The sequence below is a fragment of the Oncorhynchus mykiss genome, chromosome 10, assembly GCF_057628025.1.
Source record: "Oncorhynchus mykiss isolate SJ-2025 chromosome 10, ASM5762802v1, whole genome shotgun sequence".
NCBI classification, from domain to species: domain Eukaryota; kingdom Metazoa; phylum Chordata; class Actinopteri; order Salmoniformes; family Salmonidae; genus Oncorhynchus; species Oncorhynchus mykiss.
This window is the reverse complement of record NC_143031.1, coordinates 20,744,753-20,768,412: the sequence shown is the minus strand read 5'-3', so window position 1 is coordinate 20,768,412 and position 23,660 is coordinate 20,744,753. Positions and strand designations below refer to the sequence as shown.

At 41.8% G+C, this 23,660-nt stretch overlaps 1 protein-coding gene across 4 annotated transcripts in view; it reads left to right on the top strand.

Moving 5' to 3' along the window:
- The first annotated feature begins 11,055 nt into the window (after positions 1-11,055).
- The window catches only part of LOC110533473 (glycerophosphodiester phosphodiesterase 2), a 31,684-nt gene continuing 19,079 nt past the window's right edge, over positions 11,056-23,660 (top strand). The window contains exons 1-5 of one of the 4 annotated variants that reach the window (XM_090186112.1): positions 11,056-11,356; positions 14,876-15,045; positions 16,002-16,105; positions 20,774-20,867; positions 23,541-23,600. In XM_090186112.1, the coding sequence (XP_090042238.1) occupies positions 14,878-15,045; positions 16,002-16,105; positions 20,774-20,867; positions 23,541-23,600 (426 nt within the window). In that variant the 5' untranslated portion in view covers positions 11,056-11,356; positions 14,876-14,877. The remainder of the gene's footprint in view (positions 11,357-14,875; positions 15,046-16,001; positions 16,106-20,773; positions 20,868-23,540; positions 23,601-23,660) is intronic. The other 3 variants (XR_016483610.1, XM_090186113.1, XM_090186114.1) reach the window with 3 other exon arrangements.

Sequence of the window (23,660 nt, the reverse complement as noted above, 5' to 3'; positions counted from 1 at the left end):
TTCCCCTCACTAACTAAAGATAGTTGGCCCTGCTAATGTATTCTTGATAAAATCTACTGATAAAGAGGCAAATTCTAAATTCCTTTTAAGACAAAATTTAACTTAGTCATGCATTGATGTCAATTTGAGACACAGGCTGCGTTTAAACAGTGGCCCAATTCTGATCTTTTTTTCAATAATTGGTCTTTTGACCAATCAGATCATAAAATTACCTTTACATTTCTATACTGCAATCTGCAATACATTTTAATTTAGGGTTCTATTCAATCTGTAAGTGGAAGCTAGGATTTGCCCCATACTGGATGAAATACACCATTCATTCCTAGGTATTTTGTCAGGGCCTAATAAAGGCAGTGGTGTTAGTTGTGTAACACTATTGACTGCCCAAACTGTATCATGTGATGCTGTGTGGATTAGCAAACAGTTAGCAAACACTGAGTAAATAAGTATACTGTAGGCTAAGTCAATACTGGCAGATCAGACCTGCAAACATGCCTACCTGATATGTTTGTGTCGTGACAGTGTTTATGATTAATTCATGTTGTCATTCATAGTTTTAGTTCGTTATTAGGTTTTACTACAGCGCTATGAAGGCTTTACAACAAGTTCAAGTGTTTCAGATTAATTCAGTGTGTGCGCGATATGACACACACACACACACACAATCTCCCAGAATACACTCTCCTTCACAAATGATTCCTCACTTTCAGAAGAACGTCATGAACATCATTGACCAAGAAGTCTAGTACACAAAGGAGAGAAGCATCAGTGAGGGACTTGATGTTCTGCTGTCACTGTATCAGGCTGAGCTGTGAGCAAGCAACTGTTATGTTCCAGTCAGACACACTGTGAAAAAGACAGTGCCTCAACCACCCTGTGGAGCAATTCATGGTGTGGACTCCACCACTATTAGCTCTGACAGGATGCAACTGTGGAAAACGCACAAAATATATGGCAAGAGTTAAAATTGTGTTTTGTGTGTTACGGTTTGATCAAGGACATAGTGGCCTCTGGGCATTTAACCAACTGGAGACTATTAAAGTGCTTCGTTCCTCCGCCGTGCTATCAGGACAATCCATTACCTCAAGAAAATCCAGTCTGCTCTGTGCATCAGTGACTTTAGTAGTGCTGAGTGATTATTGCTTTTTGAGGTTGGTTGGTTTCGGTTCGATTATTACAAAATTATTATGGATTTTTGTTTTCGATATTTAAAAAAACTAACATTAAATGCACAATACATTATGTGGGTTGAATGCTGTAACAACACAGAATAAAACAAAAGTGCCACGATGGTGTGAAAATGTTTAGAAGGAAAATGTTATCAATGTAGCTCATAAAAATGACAACATTCATTATTTAGGAGTTCAATTTACACAAATGAAGTAAGTTTAGTATGACAAACAGTAGGCACAATTTATACTGATGCTCCTTGGAATCATTGGTAACCCAGTACCGGTAACTCATGACAGTACTTTTGAGTGCCCATACATAGACCAACATACAGTACTGTATTAGTGTGTGAATCTATTAAATAAACCATTTGGAAGTTGATTACATCTAAACTGATCGCAGTGTTAGTTTTGTTTTTCTCTTCAGAGAGAGAATGGGTGGGCACTGGGCAGTACATTGGTCTTATTGTGTGAGGTCATGGCCTCATTAGGACAATTAGGGACAATCGCAGCTTTAAATCGCTGTGTTTTGGAGGATTACTTTGTGTGTATTTTGCCTTTCAATTGGGTGGCCACAGCCTGTAAGTTTGTGCTAAGACACTTTCTCCTGAGTGTATGACACAAGTGCAGGTTAGGTAACATAGCCTTTGTTATGAAACTAGCATTGTATCCAGTAATTGGCTGAAACATAGTGGCCAGTTGGCTTCTGTAATTGGGTATTGCATTGCCTTCTATCACATGAACAAAGAAAGTATTTCATTATAATTAAGCGATAATGCCCATGAAGCCGGTGTTTGGAGGATATATTGGCACAGGTGTTGTTAGGCCCGAGATGAAGTCAAGGGTAGGCAAACCTTGCCGATATTATATCCTCCAAACACCAACTTCGAGGGCATTATCACTTTTATTCCACGGGTTACCAACATAATCAAATAATGATTGACATATTTTCATTTTTTTAATTTAATTTTGATGATTTTATTCATACTATTTCATCCTTCCATGAGATCTAGTCCTGACACACATTTAGGGTTACTACCGGTTCTATCGGTTCGGTTGCCAGAGACGTGACCCAGTCGTTAAGTCTTTTTGTTCTATATCTATGGACGCAACCCAGTCGTTTGTTCTAAATGTTCTATTGCAATACTGGCTGGCAATGTTCTTATCCCTTGCTTGCTTGCTAGCTAGCCAACTACGGCTAACATACAGTCACATCAAACAGTGCAGAAAGAATAATATCAAAGTATCTGCATTTTCATTTGTTTAAGCTGTTTTCTAATGACATTTCTTTGTATATATTCATAAAAATGCGGATTCATGACTGGCTGAGAAAAGCTGCCTGTCTGTCTGTCTCGTCCCGACTCCCGACCCCTACACGTTCATTACTATGGGACAGCTGGAGCTCGATTTTCAATATTGAAACAATGTTGCAAATGTCAGAGGGACAGACAGCAAGGTTTATGCAAGTCACTGCTATTGAAAACCAATTGCTAGTCTAAAGTAAATTGGAGATAATGTCTAGATGCTTTTTACAGTGGAGAACAAGTTTGTAAATGGTCTTGCTGGGCTGATGAGACAGTGGATTGTGCAGTGAGATGGAACAGAATAAATAAGAATTTCAATGTCATAGCTTTACCCGGTGGTAGCTTTGTGGAATAGACAGCGGCTGGAATGCGGTTTTAACCAATCAGCGTCCAGGATTAGACCCACCCGTTGCATAACCTGTATTATATCACACTTTGGAGTTGCTGTGATTGGTTGGTTATGACTTCTATCAGATATAATCATTCTTCATTTGACTGTTTCTCTGAATCCAGGTGTGGCGCTAACAGAGATGGTCGCCTCGCTTCGAGTTCTTAGGAAACTATGCAGTATTTTAATTTTTTGTATGTACAGTTGAGGTCGGAAGTTTACATACACTTAGGTTGGAGTCATTAAAACTCGTTTTTCAACCACTCCACAAATGTCTTGTTAACAAACTATAGTTTTGGCTAGTCGGTTAGGACATCTACTTTGTGCATGACACAAGTCATTTTTCCAACAATTGTTTGCAGACAGATTATTTCACTTATAATTCACTGTATCACAATTCCAGTGGGTCAGAAGTTTACATGCACTAAGTTGGCTGTGCCTTTAAACAGCTTTGAAAATTCCAGAAAATGATGTCATGGCTTTAGAAGCTTCTGATAGGCTAATTGACATAATTTGAGTGAATTGGAGGTGTACCTGTGAATGTATTTCAAGGCCTACCTTCAAACTCAGTACGTTTTTGCTTGACATCATGGGATAATAATCAAAAGCAATGAGCCAAGACCTCAGAAAATAAATTGTAGACCTCCACAAGTCTGGTTCATCATTGGGAGCGATTTCCAAATGCCTGAAGGTACCACGTTCATCTGTGCAAACAATAGTATGCAAATATAAACACCATGGGACCACGCAGCCGTCATACCGCTCAGGAAGGAGACGTTCTGTCTCCTAGAGATGAACCTACTTTGGTGCAAAACATGCAAATCAATCCCAGAACAATTGCAAAGGACCTTGTGAAGATGCTGGAGGAAACAGCTACAGAAGTATCAAAATCCACAGTAAAACGAGTCCTTATCGACATAACCTGAAAGGCCACTCAGCAAAGAAGAAGCTACTGCTCTAAACCTGCCATAAAAAAGCCAGACTACGGTTTGCAACTGCACATGGGGACATAGATTGTACTTTTGGAGAAATGTCCTCTGGTCTGATGAAACAAAAATAGAACTGTTTGGCCATAATGACCATCGTTATGTTTGGAGGAAAAAGGGGGAGGCTTGCAAGCCGAAGAACACCATCCCAACCGTGAAGCACGGGGGTGGCAGAATCATGTTGTGGGGGTGCTTTGGTACAGGCGGGACTGGTGCACTTAAAAAAAATAGATGGCATCATTATGAAGGACAGTTATGTGGATATATTGAAGCAATATCTCAAAACATCAGTCAGGAAGTTAAAGCTTGGTCGCAAATGGGTCTTTCAAATGGACAATAACCCCAAGCATACTTCCAAAGTTGTGGCAAAATGGCTTAAGGATAAAAGTCAAGGTATTGGAGCGGCCATTACAAAGTCGTCACCTCAATTATTTTGAAAATCTGTGGGCAGAACTGAAAAAGCGTGTGCGAGCGAGGATGCCTACAAACCTGACTCAGTTACATCAGCTCTGTCAGGAGGAATGGGCCAAAATTCACCCAACTTATTGTGGGAAGCTTGTGGAACGTTTGATCCAAGTTAAACAATTTAAAGGCAATGCTACCGAATACTAATTAAATGTACAGTGCCTTGCGAAAGTATTCGGCCCCCTTGAACTTTGCGACCTTTTGCCACATTTCAGGCTTCAAACATAAAGATATAAAACTGTATTTTTTTGTGAAGAATCAACAACAAGTGGGACACAATCATGAAGTGGAACGACATTTATTGGATATTTCAAACTTTTTTAACAAATCAAAAACTGAAAAATTGGGCATGCAAAATTATTCAGCCCCTTTACTTTCAGTGCAGCAAACTCTCTCCAGAAGTTCAGTGAGGATCTCTGAATGATCCAATGTTGACCTAAATGACTAATGATGATAAATACAATCCACCTGTGTGTAATCAAGTCTCCGTATAAATGCACCTGCACTGTGATAGTCTCAGAGGTCCGTTAAAAGTGCAGAGAGCATCACGAAGAACAAGGAACACACCAGGCAGGTCCGAGATACTGTTGTGAAGAAGTTTAAAGCCGGATTTGGATACAAAAAGATTTCCCAAGCTTTAAACATCCCAAGGAGCACTGTGCAAGCGATAATATTGAAATGGAAGGAGTATCAGACCACTGCAAATCTACCAAGACCTGGCCGTCCCTATAAACTTTCAGCTCATACAAGGAGAAGACTGATCAGAGATGCAGCCAAGAGGCCCATGATCACTCTGGATGAACTGCAGAGATCTACAGCTGAGGTGGGAGACTCTGTCCATAGGACAACAATCAGTCGTATATTGCACAAATCTGGCCTTTATGGAAGAGTGGCAAGAAGAAAGCCATTTCTTAAAGATATCCATAAAAAGTGTTGTTTAAAGTTTACCACAAGCCACCTGGGAGACACACCAAACATGTGGAAGAAGGTGCTCTGGTCAGATGAAACCAAAATTGAACTTTTTGGCAACAATGCAAAATGTTATGTTTGGCGTAAAAGCAACACAGCTGAACACACCATCCCCACTGTCAAACATGGTGGTGGCAACATCATGGTTTTGGCCTGCTTTTCTTCAGCAGGGACAGGGAAGATGGTTAAAATTGATGGGAAGATGGATGGAGCCATATACAGGACCATTCTGGAAGAAAACCTGATGGAGTCTGCAAAAGACCTGAGACTGGGACGGAGATTTGTCTTCCAACAAGACAATGATCCAAAACATCTACAATGGAATGGTTCAAAAATAAACATATCCAGGTGTTAGAATGGCCAAGTCAAAGTCCAGACCTGAATCCAATCGAGAATCTGTGGAAAGAACTGAAAACTGCTGTTCACAAATGCTCTCCATCCAACCTCACTGAGCTCGAGCTGTTTTGCAAGGAGGAATGGGAAAAAATTTCAGTCTCTCGATGTGCAAAACTGATAGAGACATACCCAAGCGACTTACAGCTGTAATCGCAGCAAAAGGTGGCGCTACAAAGTATTAACTTAAAGGGGCTGAATAATTTTGCACACCCAATTTTTCAGTTTTTGATTTGTTAAAAAAGTTTGAAATATCCAATAAATGTCGTTCCACTTCATGATTGTGTCCCACTTGTTGTTGATTCTTCACAAAAAAATACAGTTTTATATCTTTATGTTTGAAGCCTGAAATGTGGCAAAAGGTCGCAAAGTTCAAGGGGGTCGAATACTTTCGCAAGGCACTGTATGTAAACTTTTGACCCACTGGAAATGTGATGAAAGAAATAAAAGCTGAAATAAATCACTCTACTATTATTCTGACATTTCACATTCTTAAAATAAGTGGTGATCCTAACTGACCTAAGACAGGGAATTTTTATTTACTTTTACTACTAGTATTTGGCTAAGGTGTATGTAAACTTAAGACTTCCACTGTATTATTTCTTACATTGTTACCCCAGGAAATCTTTAGTCTTTTTACATACAGCCCGGAAGAACTATTGGATATAAGAGTGACGTCAATTTACCAACATTACGACCAGGAATAAGACTTTCCCGAATCGGATTTTCTGTTTTGGACCACCACCCAGGACAATGGATCTAATCCCAGAAGCCAACTCAAAACAACGACGCCGCAGAAGGGGCAGACGGAGTGGCCTCATGGTCAGGCTCCGAAGACGTGCACATCGCCTACCGCTCCCGAGTATACTACTCACCAATGTCCAGTCTCTTGACAAGGTAGATGAAATCCGAGCAAGGTGTCTCTGGAAGGCAACCATCAGAGATTGTAACATTCTCTGTTTCACAGAAACTTGTCTCTCTCGGAATATGTTGTCGGTATCGGTTCAGCCACAGGGCTTCTCCATGCATCGCGCCAACAGAAATAAACCCTTCTCTGTGAAGAGGAAGGGCGGGGGTGTATGCTTCATGATTAATTACTCATGGTGTAATCATAACAACATACAGGAACTCAAGTCCTTCTGCTCACCCGACCTAGAATTCCTTACACTCAAATGGCGGCCATATTACCTCCCAACAGAATTCTCGTCAGTTATCATCACAGCTGTGTACATTCCCCCTCAAGCAGACACCATGACAGCCCTCAGGGAACTTCACTGGACTCTATGTAAACTGGGAACCATATATCCTGAGGCTGCATTCCTTGTAGCTGGGGATTTTTAACAAAGCAAATTTGAGAACAATGCTACCTAAATTCTTCTATCAGCATATTGATTGCAGTACTCGTGGGGGTAACACACTCGATTTACTGCTACTCTAACTTCCGCGATGCATACAAATCCCTCCCCCGCCCTCCCTTCGGCAAATCCGACCACAACGCCATCTTGCTCCTACCGTCTTATAGGCAGAAACTCAAACAGGATGTACCAGTGACTAGAACCATTCAATGCTGGTCTGACCAATCGGAATCCACACTTCAAGATTGTTTTGATCAGGTGGACTGGGGTATGTTCCGGTCAGCCTCAGAGAACAACATCAATCTATACACTGTCTCGGTGAGTAAGTTTATAAGGAAGTGCATTGAAGATGTTGTACCCACAGTGACTATTAAAACCTACCCTAACCAGAAACCGTGGATGGATGGCAGCATTTGCGCAAAACTGAAAGCGCAAACCACATAATTTAACCATGGAACAGGGTCTGGGAATATGGCTGAATATAAACAATGTAGTTATTCCCTCCGCAAGGCAATCAAACAAGCAAAATGTTGCTACAGGGACAAAGTGGAGTCGCAATGGCTCAGACATGTGGCAGGGTCTACAGGAAATCACGGACTACAAAAAGAAAACCAGCCACGTCACGGACACTGAAGTCATGCATCCAGACAAACTAAACACCTTCTTTGCCCACTGTGAGGATAATACAGTGCCACCGTCGCGGCCCACTAACAAGGACTGTGCCCCCCCTCTCCTTCTCCGTGGCCGACGTGAGTAAAACATTTAAACGTGTTAACCCTCTCAAGGTTGCTGGCCCAGAAGGCATCCCTTGCCGCGTCCTCATAGCATGCGCAGACCAGCTAGATGGTGTGTTTACGGACATATTCAATCGCTCCCTATCACAGTCTGCTGTCCCCACATGCTTCAAGATGGCCACCATTGTTCCTGTAACCAAGAAGGCAAAGATAACTGAACTAAATGACTACCGCCCCGTAGCACTCACTTCTGTCATAATGAAGTGCTTTGAGAGACTAGTCAAGGACCATATCACCTGCACCTTGCTGGCCACACTAGACCCACTTCAGTTTACATACAGTTTGCCCCAACAGGACCACAGACGATGCAATCGCCATCACACTGCACTCTGCCCTATCCCATCTGGACAAGAGGAATACCCATTTATGAATGCTGTTCATTGACTACAGCTCAGCATTCAACACCATAGTACCCTCCAAGCTCATCATCAAGCTGGAGGCCCTGATGCTCGACCCCGCCCTGTACAATTGGGTCCTGGACTTTCTGATGGGCCGCCCCCAGGTGGTGAAGGTAGGAAACAACATCTCCACTTCGCTGACCCTCAAAACTGGGGCCCCACAAGGGTGCGTGCTCAGCCCCCTCCTGTACTCCCTGTTCAACCACGACTGCGTGGCCATGCATGCCTCTAACTCAATCATCAAGTTTGCAGACAACACAACAGTAGTAGGCTTAATTACCAACAGCGATAAAACAGCCTACAGGAAGAAGGTGAGGGCACTCGGAGTGTAGTGTCAGGAAAACAACCTCTCACTCAACGTCAACAAAACAAAGGAGATGATCGTGGACTTCAGGAAACAGCAGACGGAGCACCCCCCTATCCACATCGAAGGGACAGTAGTGGAGAAGGTGGAAAGTTAAGTTCCTCAGCGTAACCATCACAGACAAACTGAAATGGTCCAACTACACAGACAGTGTGGTGAAGGCGCGACAGCGCCTCTTCAACCTCAGGAGGCTGAAGAAATTTGACTTGTCACCCAAAACCCTGACAAACGTTTACAGATGCACAATTGAGAGCATCCTGTAGGGCTGAATCACAGCCTGGTACAGAAACTTCACCGCCCTCAACCACAAGGCTCTCCAGAGGGTGGTGCAGTCTGCACAACGCATCACCGGGGGCAAACTACCTGCCCTCCATGACACCTACAGCACCCGATGTCACAGGGAGGCCAACAAGATAATCAAGGACAACAACCACCCGAGCCACTGCCTGTTCACACCGCTACCATTCAGAAGGCGAGGTCAGTACAGATGCATCAAAGCGGGGACCGAGAGACTGAAAAAACACTTATATTTCAAGGCCATCAGACTGCTAAACAGCCATCACTAACTCAGAGAGGCTGCTGCCTGCATTGAGACCCAATGACTGGCCACTTTAATAAATGGATCACTAGTCACTTTAAACAATGCCACTTTAATAATGTTTACATGTCTTATATTACTCATATCATATGTATTTAATGTATTTTACATCATCTATTGCACCTTGCCTATGCCGCTCGGCTATCACTCATCAATATATTGATATGTACATATTCTCATTTACTCCTTTAGATTTGTGTGTATCAAATCAAATCACATTTATTTGTCACATACACATGGTTAGCAGATGTTAATGCAGGTGTAGCGAAATGCTTGTGCTTCTAGTTCCGACAATGCAGTAATAACCAACGAGTAATCTAACCTAACAATTCCAAAACTACTACCTTATACACACAAGTGTAAAGGGATAGGTAATTGTTGGGGAATTATTAGATTACTTGTTAGGTATTACTGCATTTCGCTACACTCACATTAACATATCCTAACCATGTGTATGTGACCAATAAAATTGTATTTTATTTGAGTGTAGTTTTGCTGTTGTGGATCAAACAGAGTAGAGTTAAATTGCCCATAGATGCTGATCTTGGGTCAGTTTAGAATTTTCCCCACCAATGGTTAAAGGTTAGGATTGAGGGAAGGAAAGCTGTACAAGGAACAGGTACCTGCTGGTGTCACAGCTTCAAACAACTTCGAATGCACCTAATATACTTCAGACATCAACAGAGAACAGACAGATTTCCAACAGGGCTTTCCCTGAGATGGCAGTAGACTCCTATGGCGCTGTCTAACATGAAACATGTCCTTTGTTCTACCCCTTTTTTCATGGTTAGAGTCTTACACACGCACAGCATCTGCTTTGCAATGGAGAGGTCTTTTATGAGATTATAGACTATAATATTGGATTATCTGGGTAATCCACCCAGTAAATGGCATCTTTCAAAACATGGATCCGTTTCTATTTTTACGTCTTTCATTTGATTTACAATATGTACCAGATGTGTATATTACTGAGAATATGCAGGACGTTTTGTTCAAGAGGTGTCCTGTTAATAAAATAATTACTGAGTTCGAGACCTGCAATGGGGGTTACACTGTTGCCGTTAGCAAAAATTGCTACATTGGTGGCAGCGGTGGAATGCTGGGGAATGCTTGGGGACCATCGGAGAGGCATGCACATGTGATGTACTTGGTATGGAGAAGCATAGGGACACGCTCTCCCGAAAGGAGGGGATAGTGTAACAAACCTTGCCTTAGGCCTGTTACAGTCCCCCCAAAAGGGTTAAACCGTTGTTTGAGCGGTTAGCAGGTCAGCCTGTTGAAGACCCGGGTTGGAGGCCCGAAAGGGGGGGTTACACTGTGGCAGTTAGCAGAAATCCCTACAATATCATGGTTTAGTTTATTTTGTAAATTAGACTATTGTTGAGAATTCATAGTGACCAAATTTAGTGTGTACGAAAAAATGGACACACAGAGAGATGCTTTGCCAAAGTTTTGCGTTATTGTACACGCACACTTCAAAGTAGGTGTTCCCTGAATGCACAACGCGCCAATACGATCTCGCTAGCTCGTGCTTGGCTCTGCCCACCTCTTTGTTCTGCCTACTGTGATTAATTTGCTCCCATTGGAAACGACAGGATGCAGGTTCTCTTGGGGTAGTTATAAAACATCTTTGGTAAAACTGTAAATTTGCAGCTGTAAGATTTACGTTACGTAAGACTGAAGACTGAACTTGATTACAATTTAATTCCCCTACCCTCGCCTTCACAATACACATTCAAATGAACAGTTTCCACCCTGCATAACACACGTTTTTTTTCATACGAAATATAGTCAGCTGATATTGAAACTCTGATTACAATATTGTCCGTAACTAAAATAGTCTATAGCCTACTCCACAAACTGTCATGTGATAAGAGTAGCCTACAGAGTCGGGAAATTGTAACATTGTATCCATCATTATTCAACATCAAAGGACAGTGCACTAGAGGGGGGATGTCCGGATGAAAGAAATAGCGCTACTTACTGTACACGAAAGCATATCTCCATTTGCAACAGGCGGCAGTCTATGTCAATCAGACATAGCACGGTATCCTTTACCTGGCCGGCGTGCATTACCGAGAAGAGGAACTATACTTACTGCGGCTTCCCCTGGAGTAACCATCACATTAAGGATTTCGGAAATTCTGGAAATCTAACGGAACTCTTTTCAGAGGTAGGTTATTTAAAGGAGTAAAGTATCGGATAAAGGATTTAGATGGGGAATAACTTGCATGTATGCCATTTATGAGCATTGAATATTACATATGGACATTCTTAGCATTTGAATAACTTCAGTCTTACAGGATAGACGTATCTCTGACTAGTTCCCTAAACAGACAATGTGTCCAATTCGTCAATATGTTAGGGGATTTACGATTTCCTGCACGACGACTCTGTATCATAGGTGCTTTTAGCTGGAACTTGAACAACCGTCCACGTCGGCTAGCCTATTGTATCAGGTAAACACTGTTGTTCCCAGAGGAAATTTCCGCGCCATAGGGCAGCAACTATAGACCTACTTAGGCTATACAAGCTAAATCAAGGCGTTAACGTCTGCAGCCTATGGGATACAATTCATATGCAATTATTGTTTCCAATAACATATAAACATTTGTCATTTTCAGCATAGTGCATGACATGTGTGCATAATGTCATTGGTTGTCAGATAACGATCGCGTTATGTAGTTTAGGCACCAACAACAGATTATACAGTTGAAGTCAGAAGTTTACATAGACTTTAGCCAAATACATTTAAATTCAGTTTTTCACAATTCCTGACATTTAATCATAGTAAGAATTCCCTGTCTTAGGTCAGTTAGGATCACCACTTTATTTTAAGAATGTGAAATATCAGAATAATAGGAGATAATTATTTATTTCAGCTTTTATTTCTTTCATCGCTTTCCCAGTGGGTCAGAAGTTTACATACACTTAATTAGTATTTGGTAGCATTGCCTTTAAGTTGTTTAACTTGGGTCAAACGTTTTGGGTAGCCTTCCACAAGCTCCACACAATAAGTTGGGTGAATTTTGTCTCGTTCCTCCTGACAGAGCTGGTGTAACTGAGTCAGGTTTGTAGGCATCCTCGCTCGCACACGCCTTTTCAGTTCTGCCCACAAATTTTCTATAGGATTGAGGTCAGGGCTTTGTGATGGCCACTCCAATACCTTGACTTTGTTGACCTTAAGCCATTTTGCCACAACCTATGCTTGGGAAGTATGCTTGTGGTGATTGTCCATTTGGAAGACCTATTTAACTTCCTGACTGATGTCTTGAGATGTTGCTTCAATATATCCACATAATTTTCCATCCACATAATTTTCCATCCTCATGATGCCATCCATTTTATGAAGTCCCTCTTGCAGCAAAGCACCCCCACAACATGATGCTGCCACCCCCATGCTTCACGGTCGGGATGGTGTTCTTCGGGTTTGCAAGCCTCCTCCTTTTTCCTCCAAACATAACGCTGGTCATTATGGCCAAACAGTTCTATTTTTGTTTCATCAGGCCAGAAGACATTTCTCCAAAAGTAGGATCTTTGACCCCATGTGCAGTTGCAAACCGTAGTCTGGCTTTTATATGGCGGTTTTGGAGCAGTGGTCTCTTCCTTGCTGAGCAGCCTTTCAGGTTATGTCGATGTTGTTTGTACAGATGAATGTGGTACCTTCAGGCGTTTGGAAATTGCTCCCAAGGATGAACCAGACTTGTGGAGGTCTACAATTTTTTTTCTGAGGTCTTGGCTGATTTCTTTTGATTTTCCCATGATGTCAAGCAAAGAGGCACTGAGTTTGAAGGCACTGAGTTTGAATACATCCACAGGGACACCTCCAATTGACTCAAATTATGTCAATTAGCCTATCAGAAGCTTCTAAAGCCATGGAAGCTTCTAAAGCCAAGGGATTTTCCAGACTGTTTAAAGGCACAGTCAACTTAGTGTATGTAAACTTCTGACCCACTGGAATTGTGATACAGTGAGTTATAAGCTAAATAATCTGTCTGTAAACAATTGTTGGAAATATTACTTGTCATGCACAAAGTAGATGTCCTAACCAACTTTCCCAAACTATAGTTTGTTAACAAGAAATTTGTGGAGTGGTTGAAAAACAATTTTTAATGGTTCCGACCTAATTGTATATAAACTTCCAACTTCAACTGTATATTAATAAGAACATTAAAAAAAAAAATACCAACAATAGTTTATTTTTTGTGAAATTTCTTTAATTTAATTTAGTCATTTTACAGAGGGGGATTACAGGTACAAAACCAAGCAAAGAAATGCATACAAAATAACCCCAATCCATTCCCCATCCACCCTCCTGCATCCTCCCCACCCGGAAACCATGCCCCACTTACCCTACCCAAAGAAAGCATGCCTCTCACTCCTTCCCATTCCACCCACCAAACGAGGTTGCTTATCAGTCCCACTCCCACCCATCCATCCCCAGAGTCTCAATTGTTCCTTGACTAGCACATTCATTCTCGTTGTCGATAATTTTATTGTTATAACTTCTAGTAGTAACTGTATCCCCTGGTTAAATGGGAAAGAATGAGGTACCATTTAGACCCCCCCAAAAATCGCTGCAGTGAGGCCTGCCAGCAATACTTTTCTCTGATTGATTGAGAGATTCAAGGTGCTATCATTGTCAGATAAAATAATAGGTGCAAAGCTTTGAATATTTAAATTCATGCACTTCGAAATGAATGTTGTATCTTTGCCCCAGAAGTAATTTTAAGTGCAGGGCACTCCCACATCATATGAAGGAATGCGCCTACCTGATTTAGGGGACACAGTGAATAGTTGGGAGTTGGGACCAATTTCATCATAAAACGTTTCCTTGCTGTTAAATACACAGTCTGTGAACACATTGATGTATACATTTATGGTTCGGATTAGGGGATGCCATGGTCTTATCTTTCCATATTATGTTCTAGTTAAAGGGTTTTTCAGATTCAATTAGATCTGTTGACCATACCTTTTTTTAATGGCTAGCTCAGCATATGAACTTTCCAAAAATATGTTTTGACTTTAAAGCAAGGAGATGTTTCTATTTTGATATTGTGAAAGAAAACATTTGAGAGTCAAAATGATTTGTTTTTGGATAAATTGTTATACAGTGCTATTCCAGTAATCCATGGCTAATCTCTTTCTTTGTCATTTGACAGTAAACATAATAGATGGTGGTCAACTAACACATAGTAGCCCACTAGCCCACAATCAAGGTAGAAGTTAGTGAATTGTGGATCCCTCAGAGGGAAATCCCCAAATTCAGAGACGCATTGTGAAAATGAAAATTGTGAAAGTGAAAATGACGATGTCTGTCAGAATGGGGCTTGTCCTTCACCTAGCCTGTAATCACGTACCTAGTATGGTTTGATTGATTCATAATCTAGGCCTACAGCAGTTGTTAAATGTTTGGGAGCCAGGTTTAAGGTTAGACACGACTTATTTTTACTCATTGTCCTTCTCCACCATCTCTACCTTTTGTGATGAAGGCGGGGCTTGAGGGCCCGAGCGGGACTTGAATCCGGGACCTTGTGAAATCTGAAACCCCTTGACGAGATCAAATCCAATTTTATTTGTCACATGCACTGAATACAACTGGTGTAGACCTCTCTCTCTCTCTCTCTCTCTCTCTCTCTCTCTCTCTCTCTCTCTCTCGCGTGTGTGATCGTGATGGCGTTGTGTGTGTGAGCCATGGCCCCCTCTCTGACCACCCTGGGGAAGCTGCCTGTGGTGCGCTGTCGGCTGCTGCAGCGCTACGAGCACCAGCCCTTTGTCTCATGCCTGGCCGGACTCTACGGCTGTCAATGGAGACGCTACCAGAGGACCCGCGCCACGCCGGGAGACTGCTGCTGCAGCAAGGTCAGGGATGTCAGGGGTCAAGCAGGGACGGGATGGGGGGATTGAGCTCCCAAGTGAGATCATTTGATGGGAAAAGCTGTTTTTGTTTGTTGAATATCTGGTCATTTCACAGGATGGTGAAATCCTCACACACACTACTATTACACTGTACTCTCTCTCACTCACATGCACAACATGCATGCGTTCCCACACACAAGTCATCTGATTCTTTTTCTCCCTCACTCTGTCAATATCTTTCATGGCTTACATAATTTTTACTGTCACAGTTTTACAATCACTGTTTAGCCAGTAAGGAGCTTTTCTTCAGATTGCTCCCTCTCCTCAGAGTTCAAAGTGCACTCCCTCAACTGTATGGAAAGCATTCTAGGCAATAAATGCATACATTCAGCCCTTTCAAAGAATAGCACTCTCTTATGTTTTGTAAGAGCATTTGTTGGAAAATTCCACCCATCTTTTGGTATTTGTTTCATTGTTCCACTGTTGATATAGCCCCAAAAATGTTTTGCATGTCAGCAATCAACTTTTCAAGATATATAACTTTCAAAATACAGAAATACCGGCTGTATTTTGAAAGTTATATATCTTGAAAACTTGATTGCTGACATGCTAAACATTTTTGGGACTATAGCAACAATGGACTAATAGTTTCTGGGTGGAGTTTTCCTTTAAACGCTGCAAAACAACAACTTGCTGTGTGACAATCCATTGACTAATGTTAGCCCAGGCTTGAGCTGTTTACCTCATATGTCAGGGGAAAACACAAATAGAAGTGAAAAAGGTTTGGCGAAAGTAGTGGCTCTGGCCATGAATCCCTGCCTTGCCACCAATATGTTGTGGGTTCAATCCTCATCACTGGTAATTACTTGTTAGTGTACATTTCCATGCCAACAGTATATGGGTTGTGCACTTGTTATGAAGTCACTATGTGGGATTTATTGTGTCTCTCTCCCCTGCAGTTGGAATGTGCCAGCTTTGCACTCCTCATCGTGACATTCTGTCTCACACTGGTCTTCCTCTACTTCTGGAGTGAAGCTCAGAATGACTACAATGATTTTGACTGGTATGTCTGACTACTACATATTCACAATGTAATGTAAACACAAATCTAAGTATGAACAAGCATTCAAATATATAAGAACTCAAACACACACACACATGTGCAAGGCCAGACCACAACTCTGTGGCAGCAGTGGTAGCAGCAGGAGTATGTCATCGAGATTTAGTGGTGTTCCTGTCAGGAGAATCTCCTCTCCTGCATCACATTAACAACATTACCTCCTACTGTATAGCCACAACTCTTGCTATTGACTATTTGAAAAAGTTACAAAAAGCTTGCCCTGTTCTTTCCATCAGGCTGCACACAATGTTCTCTCATCAATCAATCATATTTTCACCCATCAGACTATTCTAAATGGAATCTTGTCTTTACTAATATGTAACATTTGTTTCGATTTGGAATGGTGCATTATCAAATGGGCAGGAATAAGTGAACAGGGGCAGGGGGGAAAAGACATGTCATCCGTATGCACTGGAATAGTGAATAGAGGCTGCTTTCCCTTAGTTTAAATTGTGGAGCAGCTTAGAAATTGACTTACAGTAGCAGCTGGGATTCTTCTCTTTTTAGTGGCAACCATCAAAAGTCTGCATTCACACAGGATTGTGGAAATGTCTGGGCAAATAAGAACACTTCTTTCATTTCACACATTAACCACTGTTTGAGGAGCATGCAGCCTCTCGCTGTGCGACAGGTGATATTCCGTCCAAACTCTATGTCATGGGCTCTCCAACCATGTTTCTAAAGCTACCCAGTGCTTCAAACCAAGAGAAATCTGTACAGGAACATTGATAGTAACAATGAAACATATTTAATTAAACTGTTGACAGGCCCCATCTCTGCACGCTTGAGAAAGGAATAAGAAACAGAGAGGAGGAGATATTCTGTGGCTAAAGATATTGTCAGGCTATTAATTATAAAACTATTTAAAAAAGGCCCTATTACTAGGCAATTAAAAATCAAATACAAAATTCACTATAATTGTAGGCTAACTTGGTAAACCAACCTGCACAATCAATGAACCAACAGCATCACCTAGGCTTATACATTCTCTCCCAGACTCATGGATAGAAAGTTTGGAGCGTAGTATAAGGTAACAGTCCATCCAGTATGCCTAATAATACAGTCCACACTCAAAGGCTATTACTATCTTTTTTGTTGTTTTGGAGTATAGGCTAGACCAATTCTGTACCAAAGACATCTTAAATCTATGTATTTTGTTATGTTTTTCTGGCATGCGTAATATGCGGTAGGCTATTAGGTTATGTATTGTATAACCCGCACAATCATTATTTAAAAAAAAAAAAAATTGTGCTCATATACAGTGCCTTCAGAAAGTATTCACACCCCTTGACTTGTGTTACAGACTGAATTTATAATGTAAAAGTGGAATTATGTTTTTTTAAATGTTTAGAAATGAATTACAAATGTACGCTGAAATGTCTTGAGTCAAAAAGTATTCAAACCCTTTGTTATGGCAATTTGCAAGCCTAAGTTCAGGAGTACAAATTTGCTTAAAAAGTAAATGACTCACTCTGTGTGCAATAATAGTGCTTAACATGATTTTTGAATGACTACCTCATCTCTGTACCCCACACATACAATTTTTTTGTTGGGTCCCTCAGTCGAGCAGTGAATTTCAAACACAGATTCAACCACAAAGTCGAGGGAGGTTTTCCAATGCCTCGCAAAAAAGGGTCCCATTGGTAGATGGGTAAAAATACAAAAGCAGACATTGACTATCCTTTAGAGCATGGTGAAATTATGAATTACACTTTGGATGGTGTATCAATACACCCACTCACTACAAAGATACAGGCGTACTTCCTTCCTGCCAGAGAGGAAGGAAACTGCTCAGGGATTTCACAATGAGGCCAATGGTGACTTTACAACAGTTACATTGTTTAATGGCTGATAGGAGAAAACTGAAAATGGATCAACAACGTAGCTACTCCACAATGCTAACTTAATTGACAGAGTGAAAAGAAGGAGGCCTGTACAAAGAAAAAGAAAATCCAAAATATGCATCCTGTTTGCAACAAGGCACTAAAGTAATACTGCAAAAAATGTGGCAAAACAATTCACTTTTTGTCCTGAATAAGAAGTTTTATGTTTAGGGGAAATCCAATACAACACATTACTGAGTACCACTCTCTATATTGTCAAGCATAGTGGTAGCTGCATCATGTTATGGGTATGCTTGTAATCGTTAAGGACTAGGGAGTTTTTTTAGGATAAAAATACATGGAATTGAGCTAAGCACAGGCAAAATCCTAGGGGAAAATCTGGTTGTCTGCTTTCCACCAGACACTGGGAGATTAATTCACCTTTCAGCAGGACAATAACCTAAAAAACAAGGCCAAATCTACACTGGAGTTGCTTACCAAGAAGACAATGAATGTTCCTGAGTGACGAGTTACAGTTTTGACTAAATCTACTTGAAAATCTATGGCAAGACCTGAAAATTATGTCTAGCAATTATCTTTGTTTTATTTTTTTAATTTTAATTTTTAATTTTTTTTGAATGTTACTCCCTTTTTCTCCCCAATTTCGTGGTATCCAATTGTTAGTAGCTACTATCTTGTCTCATCGCTACAACTCCCGTACGGACTCGGGAGAGACGAAGGTTGAAAGTCATGCGTTCTCCGATACACAACCCAACCAAGCCGCACTGCTTCTTAACACAGCGCGCATCCAACCCGGAAGCCAGCCGCACCAATGTGTCGGAGGAAACACCGTGCATCTGTCAACCTTGGTTAGCGTGCACTGCGCCTGGCCCGCCACAGGAGTCGCTGGTGCGCAATAAGACAAGGATGTCCCTACCGGCCAAACCCTCCCTAACCCGGACGACGCTATGCCAATTGTGCGTCGCCCTACGGACCTCCCGGTCGCGGCCGGTTATGACAGAGCATGGGCGCGAACCCAGAGTTTCTGGTGGCACAGCTGGCGCTGCAGTTCAGCGCCCTAGCAATTATCTTTAAACATTTTTATATTTAATTTGACCCCCTTTTTCTCCCCAATTTTGTGGTATCCAATTGTTAGTAATTACTATCTTGTCTCATCGCTACAACTACAAAGTGAATGACCTGCAGAGAGCTGGGACCAAAGTAACAAAGCCTACCATCAGTAACACACTATGCCGCCAGGGACTAAAATCCTGCAGTGCCAGACGTGTCCCCCTGCTTAAGCCAGTACATGTCCGGGCCCGTTTGAAGTTTGCTAGAGAGCATTTGGATGATCCAGAAGAAGATTGGGAGAATGTCATATGGTCAGGTGAAACCAAAATATAACTTTTTGGTAAAAACCAAAAAGAATGCTGAGTTGCATCCAAAGAACACCATACCTACTGTGAAGCATGGGGGTGGAAACATCATGCTTTGGGGCTGTTTTTCTGCAAAGGGACCAGGATGACTGATCCGTGTAAAGGAAAGAATGAATGGGGCCATGTATCGTGAGATTTTGATTGAAAACCTCCTTCCATCAGCAAGGGCATTGGAGATGAAACGTGGCTGGGTCTTTCAGCATGATCCCAAACACACCGCCCGGGCAACGAAGGAGTGGCTTCGTAAGAAGCATTTAAGGTCCTGGAGTGGCCTAGCCAGTCTCCAGATCTCAACTCCATAGAAAATCTTTGGAGGGAGTTGAAAGTCCGTGTTGCCCAGCAACAGCCCCAAAACATCACTGCTCTAGAGGAGATCTGCATGGAGGAATGGGCCAAAATACCAGCAACAGTGTGTGAAAACCTTGTGAAGACTTACAGAAAACGTTTGACCTCTGTCATTGCCAACAAAGGGTATATAACAAAGTATTGAGATAAACTTTTGTTATTGACCAAATACTTATTTTCCACCATAATTTGCAAAACAAATTCATTAAAAATCCTACAATGTGATTTTCAGGATTTTATTTTCTCATTTTGTCTGCCATAGTTGAAGTGTACCTATTATGAAAATTACAGGCCTCTCTAATCTTTTTAAGTGGGAGAACTTGCACAATTGGTGGCTGACTAAATACTTTTTTGCCCCACTGTATGTAAATGATATATTTCTTTATTTAATTTTCAATAAATGTGCAAACATTTCTAAAAATATGTTTTCACTTTGTCATTATGGGGTATTGTGTGTGTGTGTTTTTAGATGGGTGAAAACAATTATGTTTAATCCATTTAGAATTCAGGCTGTAACACAACAAAATGTGGAATAAGTCAAGGGGTATGAATATTTTCTGAAGGCACAGTACAGGTAAGCATAAGCTCTAATATGTGTATAAGTGATTTACATTCAACGTCTTAAATGCTTTAAATTAATCATCACCTTAGAAAGCGCTGTCAATTTCGTTATTTGGCTTTGAAACAACATCAATTGTGTTGTTTGGAACAACATCCACGAGGACCATGTTTTCCAGTTTCAACCTGTTGTTGAACTTCATTCTTCAAATTCATCATCTCAGCGAGGTCAAAAAATGTAGCCTAACAGTGAATTTAAAAACATGATACTGTTGATAAGTGTTTAATGATGATGATTTTTGATTACATTTGCATTGATGTCAGAGTGTTTAGAGGGACAATTGAGCCCTGAGTACCCCACACACACACACATCCCCATTCTCATCGCCATCCTTGCTCTCGCTCTCTCGCTCGCTCGCTTCCTTCCGATTTTCTTTCTCTTTCTCCAGGTTTAACTTTGGGAACCTGGGTTTCTGGTTCCCCTGGTCTGTGGTGTTGCTGGTCATCGCTGCCGCCTTCTTCAGCTACATCACTCTGCTGCTGGTGAGGGGTGTGTGTTTGTTTGTGGGGCTCCACAAGGGGGGTTGGAGGGCAAGCATAAATCAGTCACAGATCAATCTGGGGATCCCCCCAGGAATATACTGTACTATACTGAACCAGAGCTATACTGTACTGTACCAGGGATATACTGTATTGAACCAGAGCTATACTGTACTGTACCAGGGATATACTGTATTGAACCAGAGCTATACTGTACTGTACCAGGGATATACTGTATTGAACCAGAGCTATACTGTACTGTACCAGGGATATACTGTATTGAACCAGAGCTATACTGTACTGTACCAGGGATATACTGTATTGAACCAGAGCTATACTGTACTGTACCAGGGATATACTGTATTGAACCAGAGCTATACTGTACTGTACCAGGGATATACTGTATTGAACCAGAGCTATACTGTACTGTACCAGGGATATACTGTATTGAACCAGAGCTATACTGTACTGTACCAGGGATATACTGTATTGAACCAGAGCTATACTGTACTGTACCAGGGATATACTGTATTGAACCAGAGCTATACTGTACTGTACCAGGGATATACTGTATTGAACCAGAGCTATACTGTACTGTACCAGGGATATACTGTATTGAACCAGAGCTATACATCAAATACAATTGTATTTGTCACGTACTGAATATAACAGGTGTAGTAGACCTTACAGTGAAATGCTTACTTACAAGCCCCTAACCAATAATGCACTTTTAAGAAAATACTTCAAATACCTAAAAGTAAGAGATAAAAAAACAAAAAAAACAATAGCAGGGCTACCGGTACCGGTACAGAGTCAATGTGAGGGGGCACCGGTGTCGAGGTAATTAAGGTAATATGTACATGTAGGTAGAGTTATTAAAGTGACTATGCATAGATAACAACAGAGAGTAGCAGCAGTGTAGAAGGGGGGGCAATGCAAATAGTCTGGGTAGCCATTTGATTAGATGTTCAGGAGTCTTATGGCTTGGGGGGATAGAAGCTGTTTAGAAGCCTCTTGGACCTGGACTTGGCACTCCGGTACCACCTGCCATGATTGCAGAGAGAACAGTCTATGACTAGGGTGGCTGGAGTCTTTGTCAATTTTTTTTGTCTCTGACACCGCCTGGTATAGAGGTCCGGATGGCAGGAAGATTGGCCCCGGTGATGTACTGGGCCGTACTCACTACCCTCTGCAGTGCCTTGCAGTCGGAGGCCGAGCAGTTGCCATACTAGGCAGTGGTGCAGCTGTAGAACCTTTTGAGGATCTGAGGACCCATGCCAAATCTTTTCAGTCTCCTGAGGGGGAATAGGTTTTGTTGTGCCCTCTTCACGACTGTCTTGGTGTGCTTGGACCATGTTAGTTTGTTGGTGATGTGGACGGAAAGGAACTTGAAGCTCTCAACCTGCTCCACTACAGTCCCGTCTATGAGAATGGGGGTGTGCTCGGTCCTCCTTTTCCTGTAGTCCACAATCATTTCCTTTGTCTTGATCACATTGATGGAGAGGTTGTTGTCCTTGCACCACATGGTCAGGTCTCTGACCTCCTCCCTATAGGCTGTCTCATCATTGTCGCTGATCATGCTTACCACTGTTGTGTCATTGGCCAACTTAATGATGGCGTTTGAGTCGTGCCTGGCCATGCAGTCATTAGTGAGTAGGGAGTACAGGAGGGGACTGAGCACGCACACCTGAGGGGCCTCCATGTTGAGGGTCAGCGTGGCGATTGTGTTGTTACCTACACTTACCACCTGGGGTCTGCCCGTGATCCTGGGGTCGGTCCAGGATCCAGTTGCAGAGGGAGGTTATTAGTCCCAGAGTCCTTAGTGATGAGAACTGTACTGTATACTGTACTGTACCACAAATATACTATAGTGTACTGAGCCAGAGCTGTACTGTTCCAGGAATATACTGTACTATACTGAACCATAGCTGTACTTTACCAGGGCTTTACTGTACTGTACTGAACCAGAGTTATATTGTACTCTACCATGAATATACTGTACTATACTGTACTAGGAATATACTGTACTGTACCAGGGCTATACTGTACTGAACCAGAGCTGTACTGTACCAGGAATATACTGTACTGAACCAGAGCTTTACTGTACTGAAACAGAGCTGTACTGTACCAGGAATATACTGTACTGAACTGAACCAGAGCTATACTGTACTGTACCAGGAATGTACTGAACTGAACCAGAGCTATACTGTACTGTACCAGGAATGTACTGTACTGAACCAGAGCTGTACTGTACCAGGGATATACTGTACTGAACCAGAGCTATACTGTACTGTACCAGGGATATACTGTACTAAACCAGAGCTATACTGTACTGTACCAGGAATGTACTGTACTGAACCAGATCTGTACTGTACTGAACCAGAGCTATACTGTACTGTACCAGGGATATACTGTATGGAACCAGAGCTTTACTGTACCAGGAATATACTGTACCAGGGATATACTGTACTATACAGTACCAGGGCTATACTGTACTGTACCAGGGATATACTGTACTGAACCAGAGCTATACTGTACTGTACCAGGGATATACTGTATTGAACCAGAGCTTTACTGTGCCAGGAATATACTGTACCAGGGATATACTGTACTATACAGTACCAGGGTTATACTGTACTTAGCTCTCTGATGGTGTGTGTGTGTTTTAATTTGTAGCTGTTGGCTGTATGTCTGCTGTCAGAGGGACAGAAGCTGTACCTACACTGGGGCCACAAGGTAACGTCCACATGCCTTCCCCTGCCCAATTTCAACTTCCTCTGCCTTCTTCTCTATATC